Below are 21,295 nucleotides of genomic sequence, written 5' to 3' on the forward strand. Positions count from 1 at the left end.
GTAATGACTGTCAAAGATACTGGTACGACTGGTACTCATTGGAAGTTGAGATGGCTCTCTTCGATTGCAAATCAACCGCGAGCAAATTCTCTATCATTGGATATGAAAGAGAATATGAAAGGGGGCCTTAGAAAGACCAAAGACACTAGTACCTTCCTAACAAAGACCCCCCGGTAAAATGTGGTCAGATTGTTCGATGGTTTTATCTTGTAAGACGAAATTTACTAGCTACTAAAGCATGCTTAACTAGCTGACTATATCACTCAACAAACGACAAGGACGTATCAAATGGATAGTGGGATAAAACGCTATTAGTTTGAGGAAAGACACAAGCTTGCAAAATTTCCTGGGGATATTGTGAAAGCGATTCCAAATCAAGCCCATTAAAAGGAAACAGTGCTTTGATTTTATAGCCATTCTAAACAAATAACAACAGCCCTACAACACTGCTTCAACATCAGTTCATAAAAGAGAGAAAGTGCTCTAGGAAAACAGTTTTACTCCAATACTTTAGTGGAAAGTTCATTGGCATCACTTCTCTCGTTCTCGTTCGCCGTTTCAAAGATTGTAGAAAAAGGTATATCTTGAGGTGACAAATCCTCACGTGTACGTTACATAAAACTTTCCAGTATGCGTGGGAGACTCCAACTGGGAATGTTTTGAATAATGGATGTCCAAAATTCTTCCATCTTAAATTCGAGAAATTCCCTCCCCTCCCCTCCCCTCATTCAAAGTGCCTGTTACGGAAGCTCATATTTCTTCCATCAAGATAAACAAGCATAGGGTTGGGCACGGACTTCTAGGGTTGGGACTTCGCCTGTGAAACTACATATCGTAATGAATTCATGCACATGGATAACCGAAAATAAGCCATATTACAATCTTCTGGGCCAACATCCCACCATCCTTTGAAGTACAAGTTAAAAGACTCACCCTAGCGCTGAAGAGCTTTAACATTTTTCGGTTCAGACAGCCTTGTTCCGACATCTGCACAGCCGACATCTTGACGGGAAATAAATCTGGCTTGGTCGGTTTTTTCTTTTCGGGTTTGGATTTGACTTTGGCCATTGCCGGGGGCATTGGTCCATTCCGGATTTTTCGGGCCGACACGATCCGATCTTCAGCGGTGGCGGGGGTTTTTCCCAAGACAAAATCCCTTCGGGGAATGAGCTTGAGAGCGTTTTTCCCCCCAGCACCGCGATCCATGTTGGCAGAGGGCTTGATGAGTCTCTCCACCGGTTTCTTGGCTAATCGGTCCGCGGACTTGTTAGCAGTCCCATTCTGAGTGGATTTCATCAACATCCGACGTTTGCTCGTCGGCGATGTGCTCGAGGTCAGAGTCATGAACTTGTTGATAATCAAGGCTTTCCTCCACAATGAGGGACTCGATGGGTCTTGTTGACCTCTCCGTCCAAGATCACTAGATGGGCTTAGAGCACGTTCACTGGCAGACACTGATGATGACACATGTGCACCACCTCGAGATCTGGCCTCCGCGTGAGGACTGTTTTCAAACACTGGAGAACCTCTTCCACTTCTCAAGGGCGAGGACGACAACTCGCGTGTTCGTCTGTTCTGGTGCGAGACGACAGACGCTCCCCTGCTCGGTGGAACGGCGGGTGCAATGCCAGGCCTAGTGGAGTCCAGTAAACCCGAGGAATAAGACACCGAGGAAGGACAAAAGGCTCCCTTGCGCCGACTGCGAGTCACGTTCGAACTCGAAGACTTCGTCGAAGAAGAAGAAGAAGAATCTGGATGAGGAGAAGGGGGCGCAGGGGAAATCATGGTTCCGCCTGTTCCTGGCACCATGGATTTGTGCCTAGATGGGGACGCGTCGGGAGATGGAGCACCGTCCCTGGCTTGTTGCATCTTCTTGATCCCCTGATTTGGGTGTCTGTCATGACCACCGTCGGGTTTTGTTTCAGTCAACCGCTTCAGTTTGGCATGGTGTCCGCCAGCTCCTTCCCGAGTTTGGCTCGAGCCCTGGCGGGATCGAATTCCTGACAGATCTTCCCTTGAGCCCAGCGACTCTCTCGATTTGGCTGCCCGCAGACGCGAAGCCGTAGTGGAGACGGGCACGGGCGTGGGCCTGCGTTTGATGCTGCTGCTGGACCTAGAGCTGGAGCTAGATGCCGTTCCTGGACGTTGGTCAAAGAGAGCTGATGTGGAGCGTGGTTTGTTAAGCGTCTCAAGACGGTTTGCGGGCGTTGATGCCATCACGGTTGTGGCACTGGCTGCCCGCCTTGGAGCAGTGAGTGGTCGAGGTCGGTTTATCGTTCTTGACAAGGGATCTGAAGTTAATATGAGTATGGTAAAGTTTCTATCAAATCATTCTTTATACCTTATGGCAGCACGTCTTTTTTAGATTAAAGTTGTTCCAATCGGAAACATTGCGATGCAATCACAACAACCTAGCCTTTGTTGGTCTCCTTGGTAAGGCTAAAACTCTATTTGAATGCACAAATTGTAACCACTTCTTTCCAAAAAATCTAAATCATTTTTGCCCCTATATTTTCAAGCCATTACTCACGCACGCCTAGCTTTTTCTTTAATGGATAGTTGGTTCCTCAAGAATTTGTCAAAACGGCAGATCTGATATGGCAAAAATACTCTCATATAATTGAGTCTGAGTCGAGAAACAATGTTCTCCTTAAATCAAAACCCGAAATATAATATCGATTTGCGATGAAAGGTATAAGTAGAATCTTTAGTGATTGAAAATGGGACAGACTAGAGTCACTTTAGTACAGCCATAGTAGTTGTAGAACGAATCTAGAAATATTTTTGCCAAAAAGCAATGCTTTAGCAATCAAATGCATAAGCAACGTAAAGGGTTGTTCGGTTGCTATTGCTAAGAAAAAGTTACATCGTTGTTTGATAATTACTAGAGGGCTAATTTAATAGTTAGTTTTTGATGTGAATAAATATTATCTTTATGTGATCAGAATAACGACTTAAGATGAACAAATTGGCAAAGATGTTGAAAAAAGGGATCAGTTTCCATATTTTATAATTTAAACTCTGATAGTTATTGTTGCAAATAATTATATGAGCTAATTTTGTTTGCTACTCACCAAAGTATTGAATTGTTGGCATTGATTCTTGTTCTGCAAGTTTGAGTATAACTGGGCATACCTTGATTTCATTTTAACTTGAGAAATTAGAAAGTTTTGGAAGATAGTAAAATCATCTTGGATAGTTCTAACCTGTTTTACTCTAAGTTCTTATATATGTAACTGGAACACTGATATGTTTTTGCACATTTTGGTGTAACATTTCCCTTCTTGTACTAATGGATATTCTAGATAAATTGGACTTGTCACCTGATTCATTGCCTTTTCACATTTATTTTTCGAATTAAAAAAAAAAACGTACTCATTGATGCGCCATCCTATTCTGTTGTGTGAGGAACGTATTTTCGAATTTCAGAATTAATAGAATTCCAGAATATGGCATCATCTTGTTTTCAGTTTCAAATATTTGCTGATGTTCCAATTTTAGAAAGCAACAGGCTCAATTAAATTGCCTGATACTAATATGAAAGTGCTATGTAAGTGAAATAGTGTCTCCTCCAGATCTAATTTGGAGAAAAAAATGTGATTTTAACAAAAAGTCCCCCAAAAAGTTTTTTCAGCTAAAACATCAGATTATGTGGAAAAGGTATCTTTAGTGTGAAAACCTTTCAAATCTGCTCTTTAATGATTACAATTGATATTTCGCGCACATTTGTACCCACCACGTGTCAAATGCGTAAGTAAAACATTAGTTTCTTAATGTTTGATGATGCATGCGCGACTTGAAGAAAAACAATGGACATGTAAGTTCAAAGATGGACGTTAAATCGTCAATTGGTATTCTTCAGTAAATGACATAAACCATTTTCTTCACAATTTCATACGGTCTAATGTTGCCTTAATTTTGCAGACGGGGAGTTTCATCTGTTGCAGTGTTTCGTTAGCACGTTAATGTTTTGCTGTTAACCATTTTTATGTTCTGAATCAAGACCACAATTGCCATCTTTGATTGTTCATTTCTTTTGATGTTAGGCCTCCTTAACATATGCCACAATATGTTAGAATTCGTCTAATCGAGCGATTATATCAACGAATAAATTCCTTTACTTTTTATCAAAAGTAGATGAGATGCAATGTTACCATTTAGCTGAATGATGCCCACCATTGCTTCAACAAACTCGTACAGCCTATATTACTCAATTCACCAACTATAGTACAAACTATGAAGACAAATAATAAGCCGCTCAGTGCTCACCTAACCATTGCATCTTTAATGATATAAAAGCTTTATCAAAATTGCTGACTGACTCTCCCTCGAATCTACCTTTTTCCGAACTCCTCAGTTCCGTCACCCTTTCCCTTAGCGATCTCAAAATGACAACAAACAACAAATCCGAAATTCGTTCTCTCCATCAGTTGATAGTATTGTGGAATTAAAATACAAAATCATATTTACTGGCTTCGTTGAGATAGTGATCATTGTGCCAACTGTTATCCAGGTTAGTTAACTTCGTGGCTTTCTATCTTTCGTCGGACGAACGGACGAAGAGCACTATTTAGATCCTCCTCCGGTCCAGACCAAACTAGCAAGTGGCATTTTTTCTATTGTGTGCTCAAATTTCTAGATAATAGAGCTTGTGATTGTTAATCCAATGCAAATGCCGATTGACACTTGGGATTTAGAGCTTTGTGCCATTATCATTTTAGCTTTTTCAAACCTGGCTTACCAACTACACATGAGTCATATTTTCATTTAGAACCGATCTTTTGAAGTAAGTCAGATCAGTTTTATGGACCTGTTTTTTAGGCAAATGGCAAAGTTGTAGAGTCTAAGTCATGCCAAATTGAATGTCCATCGATGCCCAAAAATGATGTCACGATGTGCATTATCATAGCCGATTGCCGACTTAGTTTCGTTTTATGGGCTTAGAGCTATTAGTAATTGGGATGGCACATCTGTTCAGATCCATTTTGTCATCATTGAAATGACTTCAACGTTTGCTAACAAACATTTGGTGATGATTTATCGAGATAGTAGATAATTAGGGGAACCTTGCGTTTTATTTGAATATTTTATCAAACGTGGGATCGTATCGACATGAAACATCCAGTTTTCAATTGATGAATAAATGCTCGAAAACTGATACAAAACCTCTACGGTCACCACAAATGGCTCTAAAACCTGGATTGGAACAAAGCTTATAATGCTTTTGAAAACATACAGTCTTAGATATTTTTAGTACTTTCTTTAAATACTGTACAGTCCCAACCTCTCTCATCCCTGTGATGTTTCTAGTAAAACATATTTGGACCTGCTCAGCCGTCTGCCAACATCCTGCTGCGAGATAAATTACTGAACATAGATTTATTGTAAAATTGTGATACTTTTGTCAAATTTAGCTGGAGATGAAACTTCTCTGGCTTTAACACATAATCCCACAACAACACATTGAATACCATGAGCTTTAATGCAGACTATGTAAACCCTAGAGTCTTCTTTGTCGATGCATTTGAAAACGTGCATGCAGTGTGATGTGTATCTTTCTTGTATTAGAAAGCATTCATTCCCTTTGAGTTACATTGTCAAGAGACCCCTAACTCCAGTGAACGACGTTAATTAACCCCAATTCAATCTGTTATTTACAGTGGCACGCACTATGCGTGTACAGTTTCTTAACAATGTTTCATGTCATTTTGGTCCATGTTGGAATTTAGGCCTACCACACGAAATTACCCAAAATATTGTATAACCCTGGCGCTCGTCCAACTTTTGGCTCGCTTCTCATACGGAAACGCAACTTTGAACGCGAAATGAGGAGCCAAAAGTCAAACTTGAAGGGTCAGAAAGTTAGGAATGTCGTGGCAAAACCAAAAAAGGCCACTCCTGGACCTTCAAATAAGGCACCTACTCGTACCCCCTGGTGGGATGGACAGTAATGTTTTCTCCATCCAACGTTCCAACTCACCCTTTTTTGTCGCCTTCAAATTGGTCTTGTTACTATCCTGGGAAATATTTCTGGATCTTTCTCCTAAAGGTAGTGGTTCGCTGGAACTGGACCCATTTGAGCTCATCTTCTTGGAAGTGATATTAGAGTTGATGCGTCTCGGATCAGGGGAGTTTTTTCGACCACTAGCCCCCAAACCTGTCGACGAATTAGGGTTTCGAACATTGGAAGGTCGCGAAGGAGTAACGTTTGATCCAATCCCACTGGATCTTCGCTTGTCCGTGGTGCTGGAAGGCCTTTTGGATAGAAGGGCCTCACTTTGTGTATGTTTCAATCTGGGATCTGATTTATGGGGTCTTTGTGTGGATGATAGGCTTTTCCTTCCACCTTGGGCATTGAGTGTAGAGCTCGTAGTGGAAAGCCTGCCCACAGGTTTTCTATCCTGAGGCAAGGTCGTTTTGCGAACTGTTCCAGGGATGGAACCTCGTCGGGGTTCATCCAATCCCTGTTTTCCATCCCCTACACGCGTCTTGGCTGATGCCCTCCGTTTCTCTTGACTTGTTGTGACTGGACATGACGATGTCTTTGTCGAGCTCTTGGGTAGCTTGTGACTCGTCTCCGATTTGTAATCGACTGATGTGTTGTAGAGGGAACAACTTTGGCTTTCTGACCCTCGGATAATAGCTGAACTCCCCCTGCGATTAATCGAGGCTGACGAGTTTGGGGGCGTTGCATTTGAGCATCCACCTGTTGTTGGTGTTGCCTGAGAAGAAGGTGAATCGTTAATGAGTCTTCCCGATTGGCCCCTTTGGAGGAGGGCAGGAGGATTGGGTTCCACCTCGCCTCTGATCGAGGTTGATGTTCGTGTTTTGACTTCATTTCTCGCTAAGGGAGTTGGAGGATCGTATTTCATAATTGGGGAGTTGCGGCGGTTGCTATTGGAATCACTCCTGTTCCGAAAATATTACCACCTCTCCTCGGTCATGGTGTAGGCCAATTGATCTCCAGTTTCGTTCGAATGGAAATGCTCTTGGGTCTCGTTTTCAAATTGAGTCAAACTTAGGGTTGCCCTGATGAATTCATCTGACTTTTGGCTTCGACCTGTAAACAAGAGAGAAATTAATGTGTTAGCCATTGAACATCATCATTTAGTGTTGTGATAACAGACAAAACGCATTTCTTTTGCTGGATGATTTATCATTTTCCTGTGGGTAGTCGTCTATTTCTGATGAGCTACCGGATCAAAATGACGTCAGTGGAATTATTAATAGAGGTCGTTTGGCACTTACACATACTTCGTGCATTCGTTTGAATTGTTCGAGTAACCCTGCACGTTCAGCAGGTTGCGTCGGGTCAATTATACAGCAATGTTATGATCCATCATACTCGAATTTACCTCTGTCCCTATTCTTGAATTTTCTTTGCCAGTTCAGGTACGAAAACCGCTAAAAATAGCTCGTCTAATTACTGTTTTTCTCCATGCAGACACGAGAAAACATGAACCTCTCCGGCCTATAATTTGACAGGGAAGTGAAGGATTCAATCAAAAGTTCGTTTGGCGTCACGATTGCCGTTCTCTCGTGATGCTAAATGGTGTTGAAACTGACACCTGGACTTGAGTGTGCATTTGTGTGCGTATTCCCAAGGCCGATCTAAGCGGATCGCTAATTTGATCAAGCGAGATTTTAGAGCATCGACCCTAAGCATTCCATCCGCTTGTAAGGACGATAACCTTACTTCTCGTGGCTTTGTATCTTGAAACATCGAACGTGTTAAGCTTCCGTGTTGAACATGAATTCGTTCGAACTATTAAACCACGAGGAGCCAACTTGAAAGAGTTTCTGTCAATGTCCTGAAGTGCAAATATTCCCTCGAGTATCTTTCACGAAGGATTTCTCAATTTTTATGTGCCCTTTGCTGGAGATTTTATTAGTCCTCCCTATCTGCCTTTGTTGGTTTTTTTGTGCACGTTTGCCATTCTGAAGGTCTTTTTATTCTCCAAACGAGACAAACGCCTGTTCGAAAATATTCAAAATTGCATCTAAAGAATGCATTTGTCAACTATCAAGCCTCACAAATACAATCAGTCACCCCTTTTTAATGCTTCAGCTTGCTGGGCTTCCTTGCTATTCATGAGATACGGCAGAAGAAGCTTAGTACTCTGTCGGACTTACTTAGTTATTTTTCCTTTCGAAGAATTGACACTTGTGGATTGGAGTGATAAAAAAGAATATATTAGATTTGAAACGATCACCACTGGATTCCACCTTGTCATCACTGACGTGACGCTCAAGACGTTTCTTCCTTTCGAAGAAATGCATTGCATATTCTATCTCTTCCCCTCTATTACTAGTATAGACATACACTGTGTTCTGTGAGCGCAATAGGTGTCGTCGAGCTCATTCATGATCAAGCAAGCTTGTGCACTTTCTTATTGTGATTTGTAAACGGCTTTTGAGATCACCATTTCTAAATTCAATTCTTAACACAAGTCTGAACACGAGGCACGTGACGTCGGAGAAATAGAGACTTTTTCCATTATTTAGCTGTTTGGTAGAAGAGTCGGAAAGCTTTCCTCTCATATAATAAGAATAATCCACATCATATGAGCGATACAAAACAATACAAAACAATGGGCGAGAAGCTCGGAGAATTTTACCCCACCAACGATGGTTCCGTTACAATGTACTTAATGTCTAGGGATCAGATTGTTCGAGGTGTGCTCACTGTCCACATTACTGTACTTACGTACGATCCAATTGACCTTGTGAAAATATACTCTAAGTCTTTGTTGGGTCAGAAGGAGGGATTGTGTCATGGACATGGAAAGGGTCTTTTCATGTTCTTAGTTAGATCTCATCCAACATCAAAGCAGTGTCTCTAGGAATTGCCTTTTAGTTGTATACTGTCTAAGGAACACACATACTTTCCGAATATAAATCGGGTGAATCCAATTTCGTTAACGACTTTGCCCAAGGACTTTTTCTTCGTCTTCTTCTTAAGGCTACACTACCAAACTGGTCTTGTTGTTCCAATTTAGATTTGTGACCCGTACAAGGGATAAATAGGATTTCGCTCATTGAATTCAAAAAGCAAACTCATTTTCCAGGTACTTTCACACCATGAATAGCGAACGGGAGATAAAGCAGGAGAAAACCGTCGACGAGGAGGATGAGGAGGATCAAGAGATGTACAAAGACGACGAGGACGACGACGATGAGCGGGGGAATCCTACGGAATGCAACTTTTGTAACAAGTTTTTTCCCAATGCGTCTGACCTTGAAACTCATAAGAACTTGGTCCATTTCCAACGAGACGTGTTTCAATGCCAAAAGTGTGAAACCCGCTTTATGTCCAAAGTGGAACTCAACGCTCATCTTCCAGTTCATATTCGGAAACGTCTCCGTCAAAAGCCCAACGAGTTTCTGACCGAGGTGGTGAGCATCATCAAGCGTGGCAAGGTCCTGGGTCAACATCAGACCAATATGCCTGATCCAGACTTGGAAAAGCGACCACCAGCCGCCATTCACTCCCATGGAAAGGTGTTTCGACCCGCCATTTACTCCCGGAGCTCTTATACTTGTGGAGAGTGCCAGGAGGCATTCACCTCTTCGAGCGAGCTGATGCTACATTTGGACCTACATCCGGACCCCGAAATGAAGGTCGAGCCCACGGCACCTTCGAGTTCAAAAACTTTCCCATGTGGATTTTGTAAAGAGGCCTTCCCAAGCAAAAAATGGGCCTTGATTCACACCAAGTATCACCATTCTACAGTCAACGCGAGTAAACTGTCCTTGGCTCAAAAGTTCATTCGAACGGGTGTGAACTGTTCGGCTTGTAGTTCTTCTTTTTTGAAATTGGACGAGTATTATAATCATTTGCTTGAAAATCATGGCTCTGTGGAGCTGCACAAAATACCCTAAAGTTTAATACGATGATTTGATCCTTGAAAATAAAGGCAATTGGATCATCCAGATGTATGGTTCTCACACGTAGCGAAAGGTCTCAATATCTGAAATCGGGTGGTCAAATATGGATAAGAAATCTCGAAGGTCCTCTACGTTTATGCAGAAATGCACTTCCTCGAAAGAGCTTAGCACTAAAAAAGATGATCGAGTAAATTTTCCCGCATCATTATAGAGTTCTTCCGTTTACTTCGGATTTTGAAAAATGTTGAGACAATGAGTTGGTAAAATTGTTAAAACGAATAATTCATTACGTTTCCGTCGAACGAGCAGCACAGTTTTTTTTAAGGTAAAGAGCCTCTTTTACATTGTACTATGAACCAAATTTGGTTGAAATGCTGGTTCTTTTTACTTCTAGTCATTTGTACCCAAAACAAGGATTTTGTTCAAAAAGCTGATGATCATTTGTGATTCAAGCTTTCGAATTGGCAAAGAAATTATTTTGGCATTCATCTAAATCGACTGCTTTGAAAATGACTCGACAATACGAGAGTACGTGGAAGCTCATCCTGGTTCTTATCGGTAAAATGATTCTTCGAGTGCCAACAATGTCTTGAGGCTCGGCATGTTCACAAGGTTATAGAGAAGCGACACATATCGCAAGGTGTCATCTCAACCGAGCTGGCGATAAATAATACACCAACAATAATCCCTCTATCGTGATCTTCGTAATCGCTTCACGTGCCTCTCAATATATCAACATCCAAGTACTTGGATCCATGCTTTGTCTGGTGATCTTCATCTCAGTTCAGCACTCCTTAAACTCCATTTTCGGCGCCTTAACAATGCCAAGAGTGGTGCCTTTTCTCTTTTAATGGCTTAATTTCTTCATGAAATATTTATGCCTCACTATCGGAGCGGGTCTGAACACTGTCATGACCTTCTAAAGTCAAATTAGTCCCTCGTCTTGATTGGTCGTCGTCATGGACTACTGACAAATGAGCCAATTTGTCAATTTCCATCGTTGTAATGCCACACTTACCGCTGCAATCTAGCTTCTATCTACACTTGGGAAGTATGTGAGGCAATACATTGACAGGCTTGGAATGGCAGTAAGTAAGTAGCAAGTTCAATCATCGGTACGAGGTGTTCTTTTTGTGGATATTCAAGTTAATCCAACTTAAAAGCCAAGTCTCACTTGCCAACTCTTTGATGTACAAAGCATTCTTAAGTAGCGTAGAAGTGAGGGTATCCTTTTGAATCCCAGAATATTCATCACCTGAGAGGGCAAATACCTGGAGCACGATCGGCTCTTTGGTTGGTAGCTTAACTACCATTGTTTGTAGCATCCCGATTGATGATCCTCCATGGTCTTGGATAGAGCATCCAACATGAGCGAGAGGTAAAAAAGAGTGCCTCCTGGTCGTTCTTGCATTGAATGCAAGAAAGAAAGGGTTTTTGACCACCGCAAGGGCGATGTTCAACTTTTTCTTAGTCACTTGATGGATGTGTCCTTTAATGAAGGAGACGTCGCGCAGCGAAGTTTTTGTGTTTGCCACTTTCGAGCACACACTGGGCAATAATATCCCGAGGTAAACAATCGCTTTATGGGACTAAAATATCCACGTTGGGATCCCTTCTCCGTTCCCCTCAATCAAAGGTGGATGGATGGATGGCTGGATGGTGCTGTGCGAACTGGATCGTAAATGGCGGCTAATTGAAACTTGGCCACTATTTTATCAGTTCCCCTCAACACACCAGCTCTTGAAACCACAGGTACTTGGAAGTATTTTTGGAAATCACCAGAATCTTGACATATTGTCAAACTCCTGGAGGCACGTCGATGTTCTCGGACCATCCATCGTCATTCTTGGCGGGCATACCGGTCTCTGCGAACGAATCTGTAAGTGAGTGTGTGTGCGTGTGAATGTGCGGCGTGTCCCTATGGGCCTATGTACCTATGGTGAGTTAGCTCATACCATACGGGAAGTCGGTTCGTTATTGCGCTTTAATGTGCAGTGTATGAGCAAGGATCATTTGTCTGCTTGTCATATCGTGAAGTGTTTCAGGCAGATTTCCACGCATTAGTGGTTTATTCCCCGTTGTTCATTTCCTCGTTACAGATCGATCTGACAAATACCAATGGCAATGTTTGTCTTGCCGAATCGATCATGAGCTGCATCAATGTTCTTTCATTATCTGTCTAACAGAAATGGCAAGGCAATCATCCTAAGAGTCTCGATGGATCACTACCACAGTACTGCATACAGTATATAGTAGTACCTACGGCGGGATTACATCTAGTCGGTCTCCTACGTACGGATACGATTTGATCGTCTCGAAATCTAAATCGTCTGGATACTTTTGGCTGCTTGTGAGCCTTTTGATCCGAAAGATGCCATTTTTCCGCCCACGGAAGTGAACCCGTCGAACGATCCGAGCTCATGCACAAATAAGTACGACCACTACTGGATACACGGTTTTGGTATGAGTACAATTCTGCGGACCAACTAACTCAAGGAACGAACGAAGGAAGTCGAGGAGGAAAGGAATGAGTGCAGCCGTTTCAGCTCTAATGAACGGGGATGGAAAACATTGCTTAATTTTGCACACACGGACCCGCCCTCCTTAATTTCTCAAATCTCGAGTGGCGGACGAGGAGGACGAGACTAAAAACTGAGGGTATTATAGCCAGATGTGGGCTAAAGTCCCGATTCATGATGAGGGCTGGACCGGGCGTTTAAAGGCTTCATTTGTCACCACTCACAGGGCGAGGTGACTGAATTAATTAGAACCGGGAAATGTGCTTCAAAGAGGATCAACGATTAGGACCAAGTTGCCATCCTTGAATACTAACCTGCATGGGCTCAAAGACAAGAAACATATTTTCGTCTTCAGATGTTCTGGGAGGAGACCGATGATCAAATGCAGATATTCTAGCCTCATCAGCTGGATATTTTTCGAAGGTCTCTCCTTTTAGCAGGCTCATAACTTGCTCCATGACATGTCAGGACCACCTTTAAGGCTAATTTGTGAGAGGATCCAGGTCAAACCCCCTTACTTCAGACAGCACCTCTTCATGTTTTGAGGAGGCTATCCTTCGCCCTCCAGGAGGAGAAGACAGAAGACGACGAGGAGGAAGAAGAAAGGTCAGATCGGGCATAAGATTGATCCTGATATGCGTGCCTGCCCATATTAACAGCCAACCTTGATAATCCTATTTGATCAGCTCCTCATTCGCCTCCAGAATATTTTAGCAATGCGACTTTGCGATGGAAACAGGCTCCCAGTTTGCTTTATGTAAAGAAAAGAAGCACAAGACGACAGGGGTATAGGAGATTGTGCGGATTCATTGGCTTCACCGGTGAGATGAACAAATGATATGATTAAGTGATTCATCATTCCGCTTTTTTACAACATGACGCTGCAATCTGAATCAAGTTCGAGAGCCCACGTGATGATGCCAGAGAAAATTCTCTCGCCTCCAATATGCATAGGATTGATTGGTCGTGTGTAGCAGTTTGTTATTGGTTAGGCCTGTCTCGAGTATTTGGCACTTTGCTTTGGCACCACTAATAACTTGGCGGATGAGGTCGGATAAGACGGCCCCCTCCCATAATATGATCCTCAGATCATTAGCAGCCAATTCAATTTACCAAAGAACGAACAAACGCAGAACTAAAAGGGGGCCCGTTGTTAATGAGTATATTCAGGGCCTTTCCAAGAGTAACGATGTGACAGGGCTGCTGATAAATTTACTTCCCGAATCCACCGAAGGTGATTCATGGCGGGTAAATGGCATTTTAATTGTCCTTCGCTTCATGATAAACGCCTCGTATTCTCACCTGACTCAAGGAGGGACCTTTCTGTCCAGGCTGGACATCGGCACACTTTTCAGATCTCAATCTATTTTTGTACACTCACAATGGATCAAAGCATTTTCCATGACGGGATGACCTGTGCGTGATGAATGCCCCATCTTGGATGTTGGCAAGAGGTTTTAGATCACATCCGCCCGATACAAAGACAATGTCCATTGAAAACTACAAAAAAACGAACGGTTTTTGCAAGTCCATCTCTTTTTAAGAAGTTCAGCCAAAAATGCGACATGAGCTGCAACGAGTTAGTCAGATACCTAGTTAGATGGTTCATGGGGTTTGCACTTTGCAGGCGATTCTCAGAGCCAAGAAGGCCGATTGTTGAACGTCCCTTATGTTCGTTTCCAAAGAGAGCAGAAGAAGTAGTTCACCTCGAAAGTTATGCCCGATTTGCACGAGACCCTTAGCTACTTTTTCGCAAGTAATGGCTTCGGATTCGATTGCCGCGAACGAATTACCCGGACTGAGATAATGATGGAGCGTGGCTCCGAGAGTAAAGCGATTAAGGGACAAAAATATCGAAGGAAGGAATATCCGGGTAATATCGTCATGCATGACCGATGAAATTTTACATCAGCTTTCACAGTTTCACGTTGGCCAATGGAGGTCATTGTAGGCACTAAATGCCATCACCGCGACCTAGACCAGTTTGATTAGACAATGTTCCGGGAAGCAGGACTAGCAGTCTTTTTATACAAAGTACTTACTGTAGTAGGTCATGTTCAACAATCACCTTCAAGTTCTGGGATGTCTTTTGAGCCATTGTTTAACACCATCCATGGAAAATCGCCCTCACGTAAATCAAATGGAAGTGTTTTTTTTTCTTCAGACTACGATCGATATGATCCTTTTCAGGTTGAATAGAGTGATTGGATTTCCTTGATGAAAAAATGGACAATCAACAATGTCGGCGGCGAATAATTGCTGATCTGTGGAAATGAAAACGTATACATCCCAACCAATTATGTTGACTCACAAATTCGCCTATTCAAGCTTGAAAACCAAGTCTAGCGGTTCTTCGAAAAAAACTATGTATCAAATAATGAAAGGTCAATAATTGTACTGCAATGCCACGATCGATCTCATTTGTTTGGGAATGAAAGGATCTCTGTGGAACGTGTTCGAAAGTGTGACCAACATGGAACTTCTAAATAAGTCATCCAGCTCAAAATGAGTGAATGAAGTCTCGACATATACCCGTCAATTTCTTCTCCCTTCATTGGCAAAATGAAGCAGCCATTGAAAGAGGTTTAATGAATGCAATCAAGGGCCCTTGTGCAAGATGGGATGATTTCCAAGATCTGCCTACAATACTTCTACAGGAGCTCTACCACCTTTTCGACTCTCACGAACAGAATACTAGTAGTGCTTGTAGTACTTGTACCAGTGCCTCTGTTCTGCGGTCGAATTCTCAATGTCTCATGGTAAAGGGCAATTTTTGATTACACGTGGTATCCGTGAAGTCAGGAAGTTGTAAAGAAATTCCATATTCATTTTCTACCATTCCAATGCTCGCATCAAAGAGCAATCAACTCGGATCGTGGATTACTCGAACCGCAAACACATGCAGGCAAACCTACAAAAGATCCGGGTTTTTATTTCAACTTGTCTTCTCATTAACTCTGGAATTCAGGGGTTGATGCTTGTCCCCTAAGCCTCCCTCCCTCTTCACCTGATGGATTAGAGAGCCCGTAACAGGACTGACAGCACTTCACATGACACGGCAATTTACGTTTCTCTTATCGCAGGCCTCCATGAAAAAAAAACATCAACAACCAGACGAGACGATTCATTATGAAACCTCAAGGTTTGCAACTCTCTTATAGCAGACAAAAGGGGTCGGTCGCCTTGGGATTTGCATAAAAATTCTAGCCCAAATGTGAATCCGGTTTTGCCATAGTAGGAGTTTTTTTTAACTAGGAGACCACGCAGCACGCCCACCCACTTGAAGCAAGCATGATCGCCTATTAATCGTGACTATTTTTCTTACCACCATGGCTTAAGATCTGCAGACCCAGATACCAGCCAATCGCTGCAAAATCGGGGCATAACTCTTACACGATTGAATGTTTTTAAAATGTGGGCTGAAAGTCATGTGTCCATTCATTCAATATTCATCGACCATCATTGAATCAAATCGATCAATGATGATGATGATCATCATCATCATCATCATCATGAGAGATATCTCTGAACCTCCGGCTCCTTGACCCAAGCGGGGGGTCGTAAAATATTTTATTCGTTTTCATTTCCTTATGGACGTTGATATGGGTCGTTAGCGGTGAACCGAGACATCAGCATCTATTAGGTACTCTGTGCTCGACCCTAGAATCGATACATGCCGGCTTTTTACACCATCGCAAAGTACACCTAAACAGGGCCTATATTGGTATTGGAACGAATAGTGATTAAGTTTCGGAAATCGTCTAGGATCAGTTGGCCCCCAAAAGGCGGTTTAGTCATCAAATTGAGGGATTCTCCGCTGTCAAAGCAATCTCGTCCCAATGAAGCGTAACCTGGCAAAAGGCAAAGAATGCCAAATGCACATCGTCGAGGCAATTCCACGACAATCGCACTCCGCTCCCTTTGGCAAAGGGAAATGCTGCGAGCAAATATCGGTATTAGGATACTTCCCCAAATACGCATAGATTTGTCGGGACCGAATGGAATGACGACGATACCGTGTGATTCAGCAAATTGTTTGATTTTGAACTAGATTCGGCGTACACAACTTGCTGTCAAATTTGACACTTAGTGCCGTATGAAACGGGAATATTTCAAAGTTCAGCTGGCTTCCAATAACTTAAACTCTCAAGGTACTCGAACGTGTATGAATTCTTGACTCGGCAAAGACGTTTGAAAAACTTAGCGAAGATGAATTTGGAAAAGGTCCTGGGGGGGGGATAGCTTGAGCTCTACAAGGGAAGAGGATCGTAAGGTTTTGGGGGTGATTCGAGTAGTTTGCAATCATGATCACTTATCTGAAGACAGCTTGAGTACCTGCGGAATTGATAGGAACTAATTTACATTTTGAGTTGTTTCCTCCCAACCAACCGACAACGTGACACACTTGAGCATTAAGCACTCCTCAAATCCGCTCCTAAACCGCAAAACAACAGCAAAACACGGGGCTGCACTTACACTTACTAACTAGAAGTTTAGGTAGGATCCAATGCTTGCTACGAGTTTGTTAGGGGGAGTGAGTAAATCGAGTGTGGTGAATTTGACCTTGCTCTCCCTTCTTGAGAATCGTTAGAAGGAAGTGCCAAATCACTCCCAATCACATTTTAGAGTCATTCCAAAATTGGGACGACGTTTGAGCCGGTTGGATGGGGGTAAGATGATTCTCAAAAAAATAATAATAATGGTGACTTAACTTGCTGAACCTGGGTGGGAGGTATCCTAGTTATTCAGGAAGAACGTAACTGGTCTGACGTTAAACATTTTTCTTAGCTTTGTGTTGTTGAATTTGGAAATTTTAAAGCGACCCATTCTGGACCTTCGAGGAGGGGTTGTTAGGACCGGGAGAGGTACTTGATTTATTTATGGCCTACAAGAGGAATGGTGGATTTAAGTGTCAAAGGCAGCTTCAAAGATTCAAGAGTGGAAATTTGAGAGGAGAGATGTGGGTGACAAATGTCATGTTGAGCTCTTTTATGGTTATGATCATTGTCAAATTGGGTCAATTCAGGTTCCATTGCAGCCTCTTCCGTGACGAGAGTAATTAACTATCGAAATAGAATTGAATGTGTCTATGTATGTGTTTGATGGCTTCGGACGTTCTTACTGTTGAGTTTTGTTTCGTATCTTAAGGAAAACCAGAGTCTCCTGAATTTGGAACTGAAAACTCGTTTAAACGTGAGTCATCATTGCCATAGAGGAATGACCCCCAGCGAATGCTTAGGTATTATCACTATTCTTTCATTCTCGCATTGTTCGGGCAACAAAGACAGAAACACGTGCCATTCAAGCCAACATACGTAGGTACATTCAAGTGAACAAACTCGGGATCTCTTTGAAAACAAAAACTAGCCTTCGGACTTCAGCAACTGCCACATGACTAAATCAAAGTTTCCACGTCAATTTTTTTTTCCCACGGAAGGATCAATATGCCCTATCATATTCCTTCGTACATTTACATACATTTGGTGGAATGCGACGATTTTGACGTGACGAATATAGACGTCTTATCATCAAATGAGCGGTGGTTTTTGAAATCAGCTTCGATGAATAAGTGAAAACCACTAGTTGCGGGAGCTCTTTTTCTAGTTATCTCTGTCTATACTGTACATGCTCGTATGAAAATGGTTTTGTTGCAAAACGATCTGACACTGACCTCGATTTGGATTCTCTACCGCATTATCTTACAGATCGAGATCACGCCGCAATTCCCGGTTTGTTTTCGGACCGATGAAATTTACGGCTGTCATAATTTCATAACACTGTTTTGCTCGAGTGTCCCAGCATCTTGCCCATCATGAACTAATTTGATCGGGTATTTTATAGTCGGGTATTATCATAAGATGAGGCCCTGCGTCCATCCAGTTAATTGGTTCTTGGATGGATGAATCAGAATCACTTTGGTTTTAAGCGTAGATGAAAAGGGCTCATGCTTGTCGCCCGTGGGCGTGTCAGGCCATAACTTGCGTCCAAAACTTGCAATTGCTCCCAATGCGAGTCGGCTTCGTACTTGGTCTCATTATTCTCGGATTTCAATCCCGCATTTTCGGTCAAAAAGCCGAGACAGATTCTGCCTAAAGATCTGACGAACTGGATTTGGTTGCAAGATGACCTCGAAATTCTCTTTCCCGCAAAACATTGGTTGCTTGGGCTTGGCATCGGAGGGTTGGTCCAGCTCCAAGAGAAAGACAACCAGTGGTTTTATAACATTCTGTCCAGTTTTGGACGGAGGTCCTTTTTCAAACAGGTTCAATAACAATTACCTTCTTAACCGACGACGACCGCAATCCCATTCGATTGTCCCAAGGAAACGACTTGTAAGTTTTTATAATTCTAGTGTCGTCAACAGGATTTTTAGAGGGTGTTTATTCGAGGATTGAACATTGCATTGTGGACCCTGTTAACATGGCTCCATAACATTTAAAGACTACGCTGTATATCTATGTATGCAGTCCAAGGAAAAGTAGGTACACGATCTTCCGTGAGAGATTTAATGATCGCCTTCCCAAGGATATCCAGCTTTGGTTTNTTGGTCCAGCTCCAAGAGAAAGACAACCAGTGGTTTTATAACATTCTGTCCAGTTTTGGACGGAGGTCCTTTTTCAAACAGGTTCAATAACAATTATCTTCTTAACCGACGACGACCGCAATCCTATTCGATTGTCCCAAGGAAACGACTTGTAAGTTTTTACAATTCTAGTGTCGTCAACAGGATCTTTAGAGGGTGTTTATTCGAGGATTGAACATTGCATTGTGGACCCTATTAACATGGCTCCATAACATTTAAAGACTACGTTGTATATCTATGTATGCAGTCCAAGGAAAAGTAGGTACACGATCTTCCGTGAGAGATTTAATGATCGCCTTCCCAAGGATATCCAGCTTTGGTTTAATTAAATTAGAGCATGTCCTGGACATCTGAAATTCCACCACCGTGTCCCATAGTTTTGTCTCTCTACGAGCGAGAACTGGTTTGCTGAATCAGAAACGTCCATCAAATTTAGTTGCCCATTTGAGCCTTTTTCATCAGTGAGTAGTCGGAATTGGACGAAAGACCCTCACAATGGGAGGCGTTCAGAGTTCAGCATCTCGTGTAAACTACTTGACTAGCGAGCGTTTCAAGCCAAATCCCAGGTAGTATGAAGCCAACAAATTTCCCCGAACCATCAATCTTGCAGTCTCTTTTTTTGTTTTCTTCAACAACCCTTGCCTACACTTGAATAAAAGTTCGGGGAGCCGTGACCTTGGCCAAAGATCCGATGCTCAGGACTCAAACGGCAAGAAGAAGAAGAAGGAAGAGGAGGAGGAGGAAATTTCGAGCAGATTTTAGGGGCAATTTCTTAACAAAAAGTGGTCGGAGCAAGGGACAACCTACTCATTTACATGCACTATGACTACTGCCTCAAGCCACTTTCGAACAGCATTTCTGGATTCATTCACGACAACCGGTCCTCTATTCGTCTCTGTTGGCAGGAGTTACATTTGTACTAGTCTATTTCACTTTGCTCTTTTCATGTCCATCACGCTTCCAAAGTCGATCGGAAAGGACCTCTAGAACAACGTCAGGATCATCCATGAGTAAATCAGAGGTTGATTTTCTAACTACACATAGCAAAGGTGATGCTGATGATAAAAATGGGAATGATCTTTTGCTCGAGGAATAGTTTTGAATAAGGCGTAGTCCGAGTCAGGCCCGGGTTAGTGGAATGCATGCACCACCTTCATGATGTGCAACTACTGTGGAAGAGAACCATTTGTGAAGGCATTTTCTGATTCTTAACAACCCGTTCATGTCATCCGCGTAAGAGAGATCTAGCACGATTTTGAGCAAATTGCCCAGATGATTTGGTGATTTCAAAGGGACTTGGCCGTGACCAATTCAGGAATGAGAATCGGAGTCCTTCTCAACCTTTATCTTGGAGTCTGTCCTGTTAGACACATTCTATCTTGATCATTGGAAAGCAATATCCCGTCCAGTCATGCTAAGCTAATTAGAATGACATTCTTTTGATACACAGCTTGCTTTGAGTGAGTGAGTGAGTGAGTGAGTGAGTTGATCGAGAGCCTGCGGACGGACGAGTGAGCCAGAAATCGATCTGGCTCTTCAATCTGCAAGTGTTTCAAAGGTGTTTCAATCTGGATGGTTAGATTTTCTTTGAGTCAAGGATTGTGGAGGCAGGATGCAGTGGTTAGGCCTCCGATCGCGTGTCCATTTCCCTTCAATTCCCTCACACCAGATAAGATTATTGGGGTTTCCGTTGACAATAAAAAACCTGCAGCTAAATGGAGTGCAATCAGATCGAAGACATTTGATTGGCGTCTTTTAATCAGGCTTAAATAGATGGCTCTACTTGCGTTGAACGAATATTCGACTTCAGAAAAGAGTATCAACAGGTGATCCTCGTTTTGCATCATGCACGTTGGTGATGTACTTACGAGTAACATGGTGAATGAATATATTGCTTTCATTCTTTGATAACTTATTCATGGGCTAGATGTTTAAAATAGAAAGAATGGTTCCCACGAAAATGGCTCAAAAAAGATGTTTTAGGCGCATATTTCAATGTCCTGACTTTATCTCCGAGTACACGTCAGTCGACGTACCGAATCATGTAGTTAACATTCCAACTTCTGTCTTGACAAGCTAAAAAAGCACGTCGTTCTAAATTTAGGACCATTAATACTTTTACTGAAAAAAATCCCTCTATTACCTTGAAGCAATGAATTTTTGGTCTCTGTTGCTGTAAAATCATGTGGTATTTTTTCAACATTTCGTCACGCTATTTCGCTTGGCTTCAAAATGTCGTCTAAACATTGTACGTATAGGGAAAATACGGTATGTAAGTAAAAATGGAGCTTCAAAGAGATGAGTG

General features: G+C 42.4%; 3 protein-coding genes across 4 annotated transcripts in view; 1 reads left to right on the forward strand and 2 right to left on the reverse strand.

The window, feature by feature from the left end:
* LOC131881229 (1-phosphatidylinositol 4,5-bisphosphate phosphodiesterase epsilon-1-like) overlaps positions 1 to 2,368 on the reverse strand; it is a 33,272-nt gene extending 30,904 nt beyond the window's left edge. For both annotated transcript variants that reach the window (XM_059228031.1, XM_059228030.1), the window contains exon 1: positions 934 to 2,368. In XM_059228031.1, the coding sequence (XP_059084014.1) occupies positions 934 to 2,217 (1,284 nt within the window). In that variant the 5' untranslated portion in view covers positions 2,218 to 2,368. The remainder of the gene's footprint in view (positions 1 to 933) is intronic.
* LOC131881232 (SH3 domain-containing kinase-binding protein 1-like) overlaps positions 1 to 21,295 on the reverse strand; it is a 105,717-nt gene that overhangs the window by 53,668 nt on the left and 30,754 nt on the right. The window lies entirely within an intron of this gene.
* LOC131881245 (zinc finger protein 268-like) lies at positions 4,349 to 9,933 on the forward strand. The gene is made up of 2 exons (XM_059228056.1): positions 4,349 to 4,513; positions 9,069 to 9,933. The coding sequence occupies exon 2, from the start codon at positions 9,082 to 9,084 to the stop codon at positions 9,880 to 9,882; it is 801 nt and encodes a 266-aa protein (XP_059084039.1). The 5' UTR covers positions 4,349 to 4,513; positions 9,069 to 9,081; the 3' UTR covers positions 9,883 to 9,933.

This window comes from Tigriopus californicus, chromosome 5 (assembly GCF_007210705.1).
Source record: "Tigriopus californicus strain San Diego chromosome 5, Tcal_SD_v2.1, whole genome shotgun sequence".
Lineage (NCBI taxonomy): Eukaryota > Metazoa > Arthropoda > Copepoda > Harpacticoida > Harpacticidae > Tigriopus > Tigriopus californicus.